The following is a 15780-nucleotide window of genomic DNA, read 5'->3' as shown; positions in this document are numbered from 1 at the left end:
TAGTTACGCCGCTGCTTGGTAGGGTAGATTAGCCTAAACGGTGTATTGGTGGTGTAACGCAGTGGTTCTCAACCTCAGTCCTCAAGGACCCCCAATAGTGGTGCACTCATTATTCACTGACACATTTTAAAAGATCACAGGTGGAGCTAATTAATTCACCTGTGATTCTGTGTGTGGAGACCTGGAAAACGTGCACTGTTCGGGGTCCTTGAGGACCGAGTTGAGAACCACTGGTTTAACGCACCTCAAGACCTACAGTAAGATGGCCACCATTTCCATTCTTTGTTGCAAGTAAATGAAGTTGACAATAATGAAAAGCAGATGTGTGTGTCGGTGAGGGAGGGGGGCATCCAAAGGAGGCTAGAGACCTCCCAAACATGAACTTACTATTATAAACCAGTCCCTTATCCATAAAACTCCGCCTTTGTACTGTACTAAGGATATATGTCAGACCATAGAATGGAGGGGTGCCGGACGAGGTCCCGATAGTCGGGATCCGACAGCCATTTACCCGACATCGGGATCCCGACTGTTAAAACACCGTTAGACGGGTTCCCGGCGGCCACCGGCTATTCTCCCTCGTGGAGGTCCACGACCCCATAGAGGGAGAATAGAATAGGTGGCGAGCGTAGCGATCCACCGTGCCCGTCTGAGTCCGGCCAGTCGGTATCCTGACGTCGGGCTAATGACTGTCGGGATCCCGACTGTCGGAACCCTATACCACACCCAGAATGGAGATGGCCCTTCATTCAACTCTTGCTCCTAAACGTACCCTGACTCAGCCCAGTAATTTAAATTCTGCCTCTGTCTCCCTTCTATTCGTTGTATATATTGTCTTACTATTATTGTATTAACATTATATTGTAGTATTTCCAAGCTGACTTTGCTTATTATTCCAGAAATATAATATTACAATGTATGTCTTAGCAGCATAGTAGTAAATTCTCTTGTGTAAGCAGCAGAAATATTAACTGTCCAATTCACGGACGGTAAAATGCGTCTTACGAGAGAATGGGGTAGGGATTGTATGGTCGACACCACTAGGTGGACAAACTGCAAGGTCGACAGGGGTCTAGGTCGACATGGCACAAAGTTGACAGGTCGTTAGGTTGACACAAGCATTAGGTCGACATGGTCTTAGTCGACAGACAAAAGGTCGACATGGGTTTTTTACTGTTTTTTTACCTGAATGTCTACACAGTCGACATGGACACAGTTTTAAGTGCACCTCTCTGCACTCGCTATGCTTTAAGCACGGTGCCTCGCTACACTCAACCTAGACCCCTGTCGACCTTGCAGTATGTCGACCTAGTGGTGTCGACCTAATGACCATCTTTAGGTCGACCAACCAACCGTATCCCAACTGTATGGCTTGCACAGATGACGGGTAGGGTTCTGCATTGTGCATGTAGAAATGTTGGTCAGCTGAATATAATGGAAATGTGTTGAAAAGCTGATGAAGTTTGTGTCCCTGCTGCAGGTGTCTGTTGTGAAAAACGAGGAGACAAAACTTCGACATGAAGATGTGAGCAGACTCCTTTATGAAGTGCAGACCTTACGGAGCCAGCAGGAGAATACAGAGTGCCAGATGCAGGACATGAAACAGTAAGAGATAAAGAACACTGGGATATCTGTGTGCTAAACTCAGGGGCAGAACATTGTTAGATCATGTGACGTCAGGCAGCCTCACAACTCTGTGCTCAGAGTAGGGATGGCCATCGTTGCCATTGCCATTGATGGTTGCCATCAATGGCAATTCTGCAACTGGCCATCGATAGTGCTAAACTATGCAATGGATGACCATCGATATTTTTACATATCGATGGTCATCCATTGTTTTTGATGGATTAGCCAGTGGGCCAAACAAAACACGGGGGTGGGGCTTCACGGGTGTCAGGGGCGGAGCTATGCTCCATGTCCCGGCACTTTGAAAAAAAAAAAAGCAAAACATTGTTTTGCTGTTCCATCGATGGAGGGAAACTATCTTGTTCTCCCCCATCGATGGCAAAAGTATTCGACATTGCAAATCACCGAGGGAGTGTCTTCTGAGCAGCATAGGACGGAGCGTAGGGAACACAGCCGAGAAGCTGGTCATAAGCTACAAGTAAAGGGAAGTATTTAATGGGCAAACTAAAGGAAGACACCAAGCAGCAGGGTATACAGATAGCTTCTCTTCCCTCCAGGTATGGTTCTGTACTGTATGTAATACATATGAGAAGACCTAGCACAAGAGGAGGTGTCCACCAACAGGATAAAGATTATCCTATATCAGGGGTTCCCAAACTTTTTGGAATCATTGCACTGCGAAGCATCAGAATTATTTTACGGCACCCCTAGGCTACAGTTTTCTCATTGAGAAAGTTAAACAAATATTAAGTTAAATATATTGTGTTTATATCTCATCCTTAGGATCAGCTATGTGGTAATGGACAGGATTCACTTCTGTTTGTGCACAATTTGACTATGATGTTGGACATAAATAACTTGAATTGATCCTGGACCACCAACCCAGGGCACCCCTGCAGGTCCTCCAATGCAACCCAGGGTGCCACGGCACACAGTTTGGGAACCCATGTCCTATATAATAAAATCTAATGCTGCTCTTCACTATGAAGGGTACAAGTATTTCCGTGCAGGTGGCCACTAGATGGTGCCGACAGTGCAATTCAAGCTCTATGCCCGCACACACGGGCCCTTATTCTGGTCTACTCGCAAAGGTAAATTCCTTCTTAAATGGACAAAACCATGTGAACTGCAGGTGGGGCAGATGTAACTTGTGTAGAGAGACTTAGATTTGGGTGGGGTTTTACTTCACAGTGATATCTATATTGCAGTGTAAAAATAAAGCAGCCAGTATTTTCCCTGCACAGAAACAAAATAACTCACCCAAATCGAACTCTCTCTGCACATGTTACATCTTCCCCACCTGCAGTGCACATGGTTTTGTCCATTGGAGAAGGAATTTGACTTTGGGAGTGAATCAAGGGAGCAGTGAGATATATATATATATGGAGGGCACAGTGAGAAATGGGAATTGTAAAGCGCGGGGGGGGGGGGGGGGGATGACTGGCCGCCGCGACTCTCCCAGGGAGGGGAGGGGGGTGTCCGGCACGTGACGTTCCAAGGGGGGGCAGCTTGACGGGTGATGCAGCGTGGGGGGTACCAGCTCCAAACTCCAAACAGCGCAAATGCCTAAGGCTGCCTAGTGGTGGCGCTGGCCCCAGAAGGGGGCAGTGAGAGATTTATAAGGGACAATGAGAGATTTAAAGGGGCAGTGAGAGATGCTAAGGGGGTAGTGAGAGATGCTAATTGGGTAGTGAGAGATGCTAAGGGGGCAGTGAGAGATGCTAAGGGGGTAGTGAGAGATGCTAAGGGGGTAGTGAGAGATGCTAATTGGGTAGTGAGAGATGCTAAGGGGGCAGTGAGAGATGCTAAGGGGGCAGTGAGAGATGCTAAGGGGGTAGTGAGAGATGCTAAGGGGGTAGCGAGAGATGCTAAGGGGGCAGTGAGAGATGCTAAGGGGGCAGTGAGAGATGCTAAGGGGGTAGCGAGAGATGCTAAGGGGGCAGTGAGAGATGCTAAGGGGGCAGTGAGAGATGCTAAGGGGGTAGTGAGAGATGCTAAGGGGGCAGTGAGAGATGCTAAGGGGGTAGTGAGAGATGCTAAGGGGGCAGTGAGAGATGCTAAGGGGGTAGTGAGAGATGCTAAGGGGGCAGTGAGAGATGCTAAGGGGGCAGTGAGAGATGCTAAGGGGGCAGTGAGAGATGCTAAGGGGGCAGTGAGAGATTTAAATGGGGCAATGAGAGATTTAAGGGGGCAATGAGGGCTACACTTAGATGGTGTCCATGTTGACTGTGTCGACATTTGGGACAGAAAAAAGGAGAAAAACTCATGTCGACCTTTTGACTGTTGACTTTCCCATTGTCGATCTAATTTCTTTGTTGACCTTTAGACCCTGTCAACTTTACCCATGTTGAACTTCAGTGGCCGACCCAATGCATGTCGACCTAAAGTTGGTTGACCCAATGACCCATGCCCCTGCATGCTGAAATGGGTATGGATCATATGGTCGACCTAAAGTTGGTTGTCAGTATGTTAATGGAGCACACTCCCCCCCCCCCCCCCCATATGTCACAGCCAGGGTGGGTGCTAGGGTGTTCGTTGCCCCCCTGTAAGCTCTAAATTTATGGTCTATCTCACACACTCCTGTAAAGAATAATGTGGGTCACATAATGCCGCCCTTTATGCAAATTATGCCCCACAGTGCAAAACCCCCAAACAGGTACAGTGTGCACCAGAGGCGTTCCACAAAATTTTAGGGCACGTCTTTTTGGGACAGAGGATTATGCCACACATGGTAATGCCCATTACATATTATGCCACATAAGTGCTACTTACCTACATGCTCATTGCTAGTGTTTTCTTGCTCAGTGCCAGGGGTTTCATGCACAGTACCAGGAGTAGCATACACAGTGCCAGGGCTTACATGCCCAGTGCCAGGGGTAACATGCATGATACCAAGGGTAACGTGCTCTGTGCCAGGGGTAACATGCACAGCGCCAGGGCTTACATGCACAGTGCGAGGGCTTACATGCCCAGTGCCAGGGGTAACATGCATGATACCAAGGGTAACGTGCTCTGTGCCAGGGGTAACATGCACAGCGCCAGGGCTTACATGCACAGTGCGAGGGCTTACATGCCCAGTGCCAGGGGTAACATGCATGATACCAAGGGTAACGTGCTCTGTGCCAGGGGTAACATGCTCGGTGCCAGGGTCACATGCATGGTGCCAGGGGTAACATGCTCGGTGCCAAGGGTTTAATGCACGATGCCAGAGAGAAGTGTGCGGTAAAGGAGACAGCTGGGCAGAGCAGTGGAAACTCGACTGTCTCTCTTATTAGAGCAGGTCCATCCGTCCCCGACTCACTCTGTTTAAAATCACGCAGCGGGCTCGGCTCGCGGCCCGGCAGCCAATCAGGCAGCGGCAGCTCTGATTGGTTCTGGCACGGATGGATGGACCTGCTCTAAGAGAGACAGCCGGGTTTCCACCGCTCTGCCAGGCTGTCTCCTTTTTAGCAAAGCTGGCTTCAGGCAGGGACAGACACGGCGGGGCAAGGTGACCAGATGGAGGCGGAACCGTTCCGCCTCCAATATGGAACTGACGGAACGCAGTTCTACCCCGTTCCGGCTCACTTTAACCCCTGGTGTGCAGTGATACAGTGTATGTACAGTGCAGCAGGCCCTGCAGAGGGGATACACACGTACCAATCCTGGCATCCAGGATGAAATTCGGACAGGTGTCAGGTAAGTATACTTACCCTGCCCTAACACTAGCCAATCTGGATGCCTTTTGAAGATCCGGCAACGACGTTTGGTCAGCTGTAAGGATTATGCCATCGGTATATTGAACACCGGCATCTTGATTGCTGAAATGCTGAATGTATCCCCTGCAGAGAAGTTACATCATACTTGCCTACTTTTGAAAACTAGTTTTCAGGGAGATTATAGTTGGTTGTAGAGTTTTGCACTGCGAGGAGTATGACATGGGGCATTGAGGGAGCGTGTCATGATCCACCCAAAGGGCGTGTCTAGTTCCATATATGGAGAGATTGTGAAAAGAGATTGTGAACGTGGCACCTATAAGCGTGGGTGTGTACTGCTACATCCGAGAGGAATCTTCTAAAATGACCTATATCCAAATGTAGATGAGCCCCAAAGCAGTTGGTAAGAGATACTATACTTGGTAACGTGCTGGGAAATGGTGCCGATGATTTAATGTAAATGTATCTATCTCTCATTCCTTTTTCCCCAAAAAATGTAACAGTGTAATATTGGGCTAGGTGACATGAGGGAGATTGCTAGACTTATGAGGGAGAGAGGGAGATTGCTGCTATGTCAGGGAGTCTCCTGCACAATGCAGGAGGGGAGGTAACTATGATGTAACAGTGTAATGTGGGCTGGATGACATGAGGGAGATTGCTAGACTAATGAGGGAGAGAGGGAGATTGCTGCTATGTCAGGGAGTCTCCTGCAGAATGCAGGAGGGGAGGTAACTATGATGTAACAGTGTAATGTGGGCTAGGTGACATGGGGGAGATTGCTAGACTAATGAGGGAGAGAGGGAGATTGCTGCTATGTCAGGGAGTCTCCTGCAGAATGCTGGAGGGGAGGTAACTATGATGTAACAGTGTAATGTGGGCTAGGTGACATGAGGGAGATTGCTAGACTAATGAGGGAGAGAGGGAGATTGCTGCTATGTCAGTGAGTCTCCTGCAGAATGCTGGAGGGGAGGTAACTATGCTGTAACAGTGTAATGTGGGCTAGGTGACATGAGGGAGATTGCTAGACTAATGAGGGAGAGAGGGAGATTGCTGCTATGTCAGGGAGTCTCCTGTAGAATGCAGGAGGGTAGGTAACTATGATGTAACAGCGTAATGTGGGCTAGGTGACATGAGGGAGATTGCTAGACTAATGAGAGAGAGAGGGAGATTGCTGCTATGTCAGGGAGTCTCCTGCAGAGTGCAGGAGGGTAGGTAACTATGATGTAACAGTGTAATGTGGGTAGGTGACATAAGGGAGATTGCTAGACTAATGAGGGAGAGAGGGAGATTGCTGCTATGTCAGGGAGTCTCCTGCAGAATGCAGGAGGGGAGGTAACTATGATGTAACCGTGTAATGTGGGCTAGGTGACATGAGGGAGATTGCTAGACTAATGAGAGAGAGAGGGAGATTGCTGCTATGTCAGGGAGTCTCCTGCAGAGTGCAGGAGGGTAGGTAACTATGATGTAACAGTGTAATGTGGGTAGGTGACATGAGGGAGATTGCTAGACTAATGAGAGAGAGAGGGAGATTGCTGCTATGTCAGAGAGTCTCCTGCAGAATGCAGGAGGGTAGGTAACTATGATGTAACAGTGTAATGTGGGTAGGTGACATGAGGGAGATTGCTAGACTAATGAGGGAGAGAGGGAGATTGCTGCTATGTCAGGGAGTCTCCTGCAGAATGCAGGAGGGGAGGTAACTATGGTGTAACAGTGTAATGTGGGTAGGTGACATGAGGGAGGTTGCTAGACTAATGAGGGAGAGAGGGAGATTGCTGCTATGTCAGGGAGTCTCATGCAGAATGCAGGAGGGTAGGTAACTATAATGTAACAGTGTAATGTGGGCTAGGTGACATGAGGGAGATTGCTAGACTAATGAGAGAGAGAGGGAGATTGCTGCTATGTCAGGGAGTCTCATGCAGAATGCAGGAGGATAGGCAGCTATGAGCTATAGAACCACTTGTATTTGTTACTATGAGTCAGAATCCATCACCAACACTGTAACTTATAACCCATTGTTTTACGCTTCTTGTTTGCCAGGCAGAATGAAGTCCTCTGGCGAGAGGTGGTGTCTCTCAGACAGAACCACTCGCAGCAGCAGAAGATCATCAACAAGGTGAGCTCAGCCATGTCCTGTCGCAGGCACTTGCCCCCAGGCCTGTGCACATTATACCTCTGTTATCAGGGAAACATAGAGATAGAACACATATGGTCATATTCATCAAACAACATATTTACAATATTGTACAGTTTCAGGGGCTGTATTCAATCCGGGGTTCCGACTGTTGGAAGGTCCCGACAGTCCGACGGTCAGAATCGCAGGCCGACACAGATACTCAACAGGTGCAGTCCAATGTTTTCGCTGCCAAGTGTCGAAAGTGGGCGTGTCAGCGAAAAAACGTCTGCAGATTGTCGAAAAAAGGCCGCAAACTCAAAAATCTGTGGCCGTATCCGACAAAACAGATCTGACTTGTTTTAAAGTCGGATCTGTTTTGTGGGGAATCTGCCTTCAATTATGTCGGAAACGGCAGCTTTAAATAGTCGAGGGACGATATTTATATCCTCGTACATGTTTGTCTTCTATCCTCACACAGGCAGTTACAGTAGCTCCTCGTCTTATATCCTCACACATGCAGTTACAGTAGCTCCTCGTCTTATATCCTCACACAGGCAGTCACAGTAGCTCCTCGTCTTCTATCCTCACACAGGCAGTTACAGTAGCTCCTCGTCTTATATCCTCACACAGGCAGTCACAGTAGCTCCTCGTCTTATATCCTCACACAGGCAGTCACAGTAGCTCCTCGTCTTATATCCTTACACAGACAGTTACAGTAGCTCCTCGTCTTATATCCTCACACATGCAGTCACAGTAGCTCCTCGTCTTATATCATCACACAGGCAGTTACATTAGCTCCTCGTCTTGAATCCTCATACATGCAGTCACAGTAGCTCCTCGTCTTATATCCTCACACATGCAGTCACAGTAGCTCCTCGTCTTATATCCTTGTACATGCAGTCACGGTAGCTCCTCGTCTTATATCCTTACACAGGCAGTTACAGTAGCTCCTCGTCTTATATCCTCATACATGCAGTCACAGTAGCTCCTCGTCTTATATCATCACACAGGCAGTTACATTAGCTCCTCGTCTTATATCCTCATACATGCAGTCACAGTAGCTCCTCGTCTTATATCCTCACACATGCAGTCACAGTAGCTCCTCGTCTTATATCCTTGTACATGCAGTCACAGTAGCTGCTCATCTTATATCCTCGTACATGTTTGTCTTCTATCCTCACACATGCAGTCACAGTAGCTCCTCGTCTTATATCCTCACACATGCATTCACAGTAGCTCCTCGTCTTCTATCCTCATACATGCATTCACAGTAGCTGCTCATCGTATATCCTCATACATGCAGTCACAGTAGCTGCTCGTCTTATATCCTTGTACATGCAGTCACGGTAGATGTTCACCCTCGCACATGCAGTCACAGTAGATGCTGGTCTTATATCCTTGTACAAGCAGTCACAGTAGCTGCTCATCGTATATCCTCATACATGCAGTCACAGTAGCTGCTCGTCTTATATCCTCACACATGCAGTCACAGTAGCTGCTCGTCTTATATCCTCATACATGCAGTCACAGTAGCTGCTGGTCTTATATCCTCATACATGCAGTCACAGTGGCTGCTGGTCTTATATCCTCACACATGCAGTCACAGTAGCTGCTCGTCTTATATCCTCGTACATGCATTCACAGTAGCTGCTCATCGTATATCCTCATACATGCAATCACAGTAGCTGCTCGTCTTATATCCTCATACATGCAGTCACAGTTACATAGTTACATAGTAGGTGAGGCTGAATAAAGACTTGCGTCCATCTAGTTCAACCTATGTTTATAGTAGCTTATCCCTTGTTGTACAGTATGTTTTGATATTTTAAAGACAGATTTTGTTACTTATTCGTACCCGTGGATGTTTTTAACCAATAAATGTTTATCCAACCTTATTTTAAATGTATTTATAGTGTCTGCCGACACCACTTCTCCAGGAAGAGAGTTCCAAAGTTTGACTGCTCTGACTGTAAAGATTTTTTTTCTTCTAGATGAACAAAATCTTTTTTCTTCTAATCTAAACTCGTGCCCTCGCGTCCTAAATTCCTTTCTAATAGAAAAAAGGGTGTTTGACAGTTCCTTACAGATGTAGCGGGATTCATCTTTGCAGGTGATGGCGATGGCGTCGCCATCCCCTGCCCAGCCGCCATCTGTATGCCGGAAGGGGACGCGCGCGCACGAGGTGCGCGCGCGCCCCCTTCCGACGGTGCTGCCCTCGGTCGCCCGGTGCCCACACTGGGCGACCGCACCCCCCCACAGTGGCCAGAGGTCCCCCCAGCCCCCTCGAGCGGGAGGCGGACAGTATTGCGTCCGCCTTGCCGCCCGGATACTGAGACGCGCGTGCGTGGGGGACGCACGCACGTCTCAGTCAGATAGAGGCGCCGTGTTGCTGCCAATCCGCCAGCAGCATGCTGCTGGCGGATCGCCAGCAACAACAAGGCCGGCTACATCTGTATATTGGCCCCTGATATATTTGTACATGTTGAGCATGTCCCTCCTTAAACGTCTTTTCTCTAGTGTAAATAGTTCCAAATTGTTTAATCTCTCCTCGTAGCTTAAATTCTCCATTCCCATTTATTCCCCAAATAAACTTTGTTGCTCTTCTTTGGATTTTTTCTAATTCTGTGATGTCCTTTTTATAGTGTGGGGCCCAGAACTGCACTGCGTATACTAGGTGCGGTCTAACCAATGATTTGTACAGAGGCATAATTACCCTTGAGTCCCTATTTAGTTTCCATGCCCCTTTTAATACATGCGAGAATTTTGTTGGCCTTTTTTGTTGCTATATTACATTGAGCACTAAACCCCAGTTTGTTGTCTATTTGGACTCCTAGATCCTTTTCGAGTACTGAATTACCCAATTCATCCCCGCATAGGTTATAACTAGCACACTGGTTATGTCTCCCAAGGTGCATGACCTTGCATTTATCCACATTGAACCTCATCTTCCACTTTTTTGCCCACTAATCTAGATTGTCCAGATCATTTTGAAGCGTGGTGACATCTTCTGATGATTTAATAACTCTGCTCAGTTTTGTATCGTCCGCAAAGATGGATACATTGCTGAGTAACCCCATCCCAATATCGTTAATAAAAATGTTAAACAGCAGATGATCCTCTTATATCCTCATACCTGCAGTCACAGTAGCTGCTCGTCCTATATCCTCATACCTGCAGCCACAGTAGCTGCTAGTCCTATCTCCTCGTTCATGCAGTCACAGTAGCTGCTCGTCATATATCCTCTTACATACAGTCACAGTAGCTGCTCGTCTTATATTCTCGTACATGCAGTCACAGTAGCTGCTCGTCTTATATCCTCGTACATGCAGTCACAGTAGCTGATCCTCTTATATCCTCATACATGCAGTCACAGTAACTGCTGGTCTTATATCCTCACACAGGCAGTCACCGTAGCTGCTGGTCTTATATCCTTGTACAAGCAGTCACAGTAGCTGCTGGTCTTATATCCTCGTACATGCAGTCATAGTAGCTGCTGGTCTTATATCCTCGTACATGCAGTCACAGTAGCTGCTGGTATTATTTGCTCGTAAATGCAGTCACAGTAGCAGCTCATCTTATATCCTCGTACATGCAGTCACAGTAGCTGCTGGTCTTATATCCTCACACAGGCAGTCACAGTAGCTTCATACACGCAGTCACAGTAGCTGGATGTAAAAAGAGCACATTATTGCACATCACTCCTCTGTACAGACCCTCTCCTTTCTGCCAGGAGCAGCACCCCAGCACGCAGCGCAGTAGAATGTGAGCACTAGAGCGCTCAGGCTCTACTGCGCATGGCCGATATGATTTTTCAAGAATGAACGATAGGCTAATCGAAGCAAAGCATTTCTGTATGGTTATAAACTATTTTATAGGTGCTTGCCCAAATATAAGTACATGTAACCCCTTGGGTTTGCACTGATGATCTTTGATGACCCACCCAGCACATCCAAGTGGTGTCACTGGAAATCACCATTAAAAACCGCTACCCGCTCCCTCTCATCAGCAAACTCTTTGAAAGGGTCAAAGGGGCATCCATTTTTTACCAAGTTAGATCATAGAGGAACCTATAACCTGATCCGTATTTGCCCTGGGGATGAGTGGAAGAAATCATACAACACTTGTGATGGGCATTATGAGTATCTCATTAGGCCTTTTGGAGTCTGTGTAATGCGTCAGCTGTGTTCCAGCACTTTGTTAATGAGATTTTCCGGCATCTCCTCTATAAGTCTCTTGTAGTTTACCTGGATGATATCTTAATTTTTTCATACGATATGCATAGTCACCGAAAAATGGTCAAAGAGGTCCTAACCCGCCTCTGTGAAAATCATCTATACTGTAAATTAGAAGAATGTGTCTTTGAAATCTTCTAGTCAGTTCCTTTGTCATATTCTTTCTGGGACAGGATGTGAAATGAATCCCAAGAAGATTATTATTAATTGGACCCAACCTACTTCTTTAAAGAGAATTCAACAATATATCGGGTTCTCTTCATCCAGAATTTCTTCACTCTGACTTTGCCCATCACAGCCATGAACCACAAAAGGTCAGACCCCACTGGCTGCCTCCCAGAAGCCTCGGAAGCCTTTTGTCAGCTTAAACAACCCTTCACCTGTGCTCCTATTCTCCCACAACTTGATATTATTAAACCTTTTTAGTTTGGAAGTTGATGCGCTTCAGTCGGGGCCATACTTTCCCAGAATGGAGAGAGTAGTCTGCTTCATCGTTGTGGTTATCTCTCTAAAAAGTTTTTACCAGCAGAGAAAACCTACTTGATTGGGAAATAATAACTATTGGCAATAAAACTGGCCAATAGGAATGGTGCTATCTCCTAGAGCAGAGGTAGCCAACTCCAGTCCTCGAGAGCTACCAACAGTTAACGTTTTTCAGTTCTCCTCCAGAAGCACAAGTGAAGTAATTAGCTCCACCTGTGGATCTTTTGAAAACTGTTAGTGAACAATGAATACACCTGTCCATCAGCTAGGTGATCTGGAAAACATGACCTGTTGGTAGCTCTCAAGGACTGGAGTTGGCTACCTCTGTCCTAGAGGCTAGTCGGAATTTGATTACTTTTTTTAAGAGCACAAAAATTTGACTTTTATGAAGAACCCCCCATCAAGCTCGCTGAACCATGGTTTTTGAATGTTTCAACTTCAATATAGTCTACCATCCAGGAGTGCAAAATAGTAATGCCAACACTCTCTCTCTTGTTCTTTTGATTCTCCTGATGAGAGTACTCTTACAGATCAATTCATCCTCAATCCTCTCGTCTTTGCTCAAACTGATTTGGACATCCAGGAACTTCCTCCCGCAGTCCTTTTGGTGACCAACCATGTGGGCAGACGTTACCAGTTATATTCCTTCTTGCATCAAATGTGCCCAACATAAAACCCCTCGTCAATCTACAACAGGAGCTCTTCAAACCTCCTGGGGTTTTGGGGCACACTAAATAATTGATAAATTAATAAATAAAAAATGTACTTTTATTTCATAAGCTAAAATGACAACACCTATAAACATTTGACAAGATACATATGAAAAAACATAACACACATGAATATCTTAAATAGTAATTCACAATATTTGACAATAAATGACATGAGATAAGATCAGCACAGGGTGCCTAGCTGCACTGGCTCTTGCCATTTATTAATGTAATTACTGATAACAGTTTTTTAAATGCTTTCATGGCCACAAATCCCTGTTGTGATTCACAGTTGGTAGCTTGAGCAATGTTTTACGTCTTTTAGATTCTTTTTCGATATGCACCTGCAGAGGAACTTCATGGCGCATGTGCAGATTAGTAATAAGGGTAGACACAGGGCCTTATTCAGCGTTGCAAGCAACACAAAAAAAGGACAAAACTATTCAAAACCATATTGTACTGCAGGTGGGGCTGATATCACACATACATAGAAAGTAAGCTGGGTACACACCTAAAGATTTATCTGTCCAATCTGTCTGGTGGGAACATAAGTCTGGCAATGTATTAGAGAAAATGACAATAGATCATTTGCTTCCAAATGCAGGAAAACAATGGTCATTCTTACAAATAGGTTAAACCCATTTGATCGAACAGATTTGTCCAAATGATAGTTTTGTCCATTTTCCAGCATTTGGGAGCAAATGATTTAATTTCACACTGTATGCTTTCATTCGATGCCAGATTATTGTTCCCACCATGCAGATTGGACAGATAAATCTTTGTGTGTGTATCCAGCTTTAGATTTGTCTGGGGAGTGTTGGAACCGAAATCTAAATCTTAAGGCCCCCATACACTAGGGCGACTTGTCCTTAGGACAAGTCGCCCCCGACTTCCCCCTGAGCTTCCCCGGCTGCTCCCCGGGGGAGCTTGATTAGATTGGCACTTGATGTGCCATTTTTTACATGTGATAAATCGTCTCGATTTATCACATGTAAAAAACCCGGGGAGCAGGGGGGGGCTAAGAGGTGGGAGCAGGGGGGCTGGGGACGCTGCGGGGGACACGTCTGTGTCCCCCGCTGCTGGGGACGCTGCGGGGGACAGCGTCTGTGCGGCGAGAAGGTAGAGGGAGCAGGGGGGGCTGGGGACGCTGCGGGGGACACAGGCTGCATAGAGCCGGGCAGGGGGAGCCGGCCGGGAGCTGTCAGTAATGAATAAAAAAAAAAAGCCCATACAATGAATGGGCAGCCTGTGATTGGCTGCTGAGCGCTCTCTCAGCCAATTGCTGACTGGCTGAGAGAGCGCTCAGCCAATCACAGGCCGCCCATTCATTGTATGGGCTTTTTTTTTTTTATTCATTACTGACAGCTCCCGGCCGGCTCCCCCTGCCCGGCTCTATGCAGCCTGTGTCCCCCGCAGCGTCTCCAGCCCCCCCTGCTCCCTCTACCTTCTCGCCGCACAGACGCTGTCCCCAGCAGCGGGGGACACAGACGTGTCCCCCGCAGCGTTCCCAGCCCCCCCTGCTCCCTCCACCACCGCGCCGCCCCACTAGGTCCCAAGTCGGGTGGTCGGACGTGCAGCAGGTCCGACCACCCGACGCAGATCCGATGCGCACGGGACCGCGCATCGGATCTGAGGGGACATCAAAACTAGCCGATTTTGGTCCGATTTCGGCCAGATCCGACTGATCTGGCTGAAATCTGACCAAAATCGGCTAGTGTATGGGGGCCTTAACATTTGTGGGATACATGCAAAAGCAGCCAGTATTTTCGCTGCACTGAAAAAGTATAACCTACCCATATGTAATGGCTGCAAACATCAGGTGAGTGACAGCAGAGGCGGATTTCACAAAATATAATCATAATAATAGGGGGGGAATGTACCTATATATTGTCATCTATCGATTGCAGGGTAATTTAATTGGGTTGTTAATGTCTAGCTTGTGAAATGTTCCTAGCACCCCAGTAATGTCACTGTTATATTAGCCCGGCAGCCAGTGCTTGCAGTGTGACGTTACCCTGGCACCCCAGTGATGTCACTGTTATATTAGCCAGGCAGCCAGTGCTTGCAGTGTGACGTTACCCTAGCACCCCAGTGATGTCACTGTTATATTAGCCCGAGCAGCCAGTGCTTGCAGTGTAACGTTACCCCGGCACCCTAGTGATGTCGCTGTTATCCTAGCCAGGCACGCAGTGCTTGCAGTGTGACGTTACCCTGGCACCCCAGTAATGTCACTGTTATATTAGCCAGGTAGCCAGTGCTTGCAGTGTGACGTTACCCTGGCACCCCAGTAATGTCACTGTTATATTAGCCGGGCAGCCAGTGCTTGCAGTGTGACGTTACCCTGGCACCCCAGTAATGTCACTGTTATATTAGCCGGGCAGCCAGTGCTTGCAGTGTGACGTTACCCTGGCACCCCAGTAATGTCACTGTTATATTAGCCCGGCAGCCAGTGCTTGCAGTGTGACGTTACGCTGGCACCCCAGTAATGTCACTGTTATATTAGCCGGGCAGCCAGTGCTTGCAGTGTGACGTTACCCTGGAACCCCAGTGATGTCACTGTTATATTAGCCCGAGCAGCCAGTGCTTGCAGTGAGGTTACCCTGGCACCCCAGTAATGTCACTGTTATATTAGCCAGGCAGCCAGTGCTTGCAGTGTGACGTTACCCTAGCACCCCAGTGATGTCACTGTTATATTAGCCCGAGCAGCCAGTGCTTGCAGTGAGGTTACCCTGGCACCCCAGTAATGTCACTGTTATATTAGCCCGGCAGCCAGTGCTTGAAGTGTGACGTTACCCTGGCACCCCAGTAATGTCACTGTTATATTAGCCAGGCAGCCAGTGCTTGCAGTGTGACGTTACCCTAGCACCCCAGTGATGTCACTGTTATATTAGCCGGGCAGCCAGTGCTTGCAGTGTAACGTT

General features: G+C 47.5%; 1 protein-coding gene across 1 annotated transcript in view; it reads left to right on the top strand.

Annotated features, from left to right (window-relative positions):
- HSF4 (heat shock transcription factor 4) overlaps nucleotides 1-15780 on the top strand; it is an 81370-nt gene that overhangs the window by 29536 nt on the left and 36054 nt on the right. The window contains exons 4-5 of the mRNA XM_083165691.1: nucleotides 1481-1605; nucleotides 7359-7434. Of these exons, the coding sequence (XP_083021817.1) occupies nucleotides 1481-1605; nucleotides 7359-7434 (201 nt within the window). The remainder of the gene's footprint in view (nucleotides 1-1480; nucleotides 1606-7358; nucleotides 7435-15780) is intronic.

This window comes from Crinia signifera, chromosome 11 (assembly GCF_055691185.1).
Source record: "Crinia signifera chromosome 11, ASM5569118v1, whole genome shotgun sequence".
Lineage (NCBI taxonomy): Eukaryota > Metazoa > Chordata > Amphibia > Anura > Myobatrachidae > Crinia > Crinia signifera.
The sequence above is the reverse complement of the archived record's forward strand: the minus strand, read 5'-3'. Positions and strand labels throughout refer to the sequence as shown.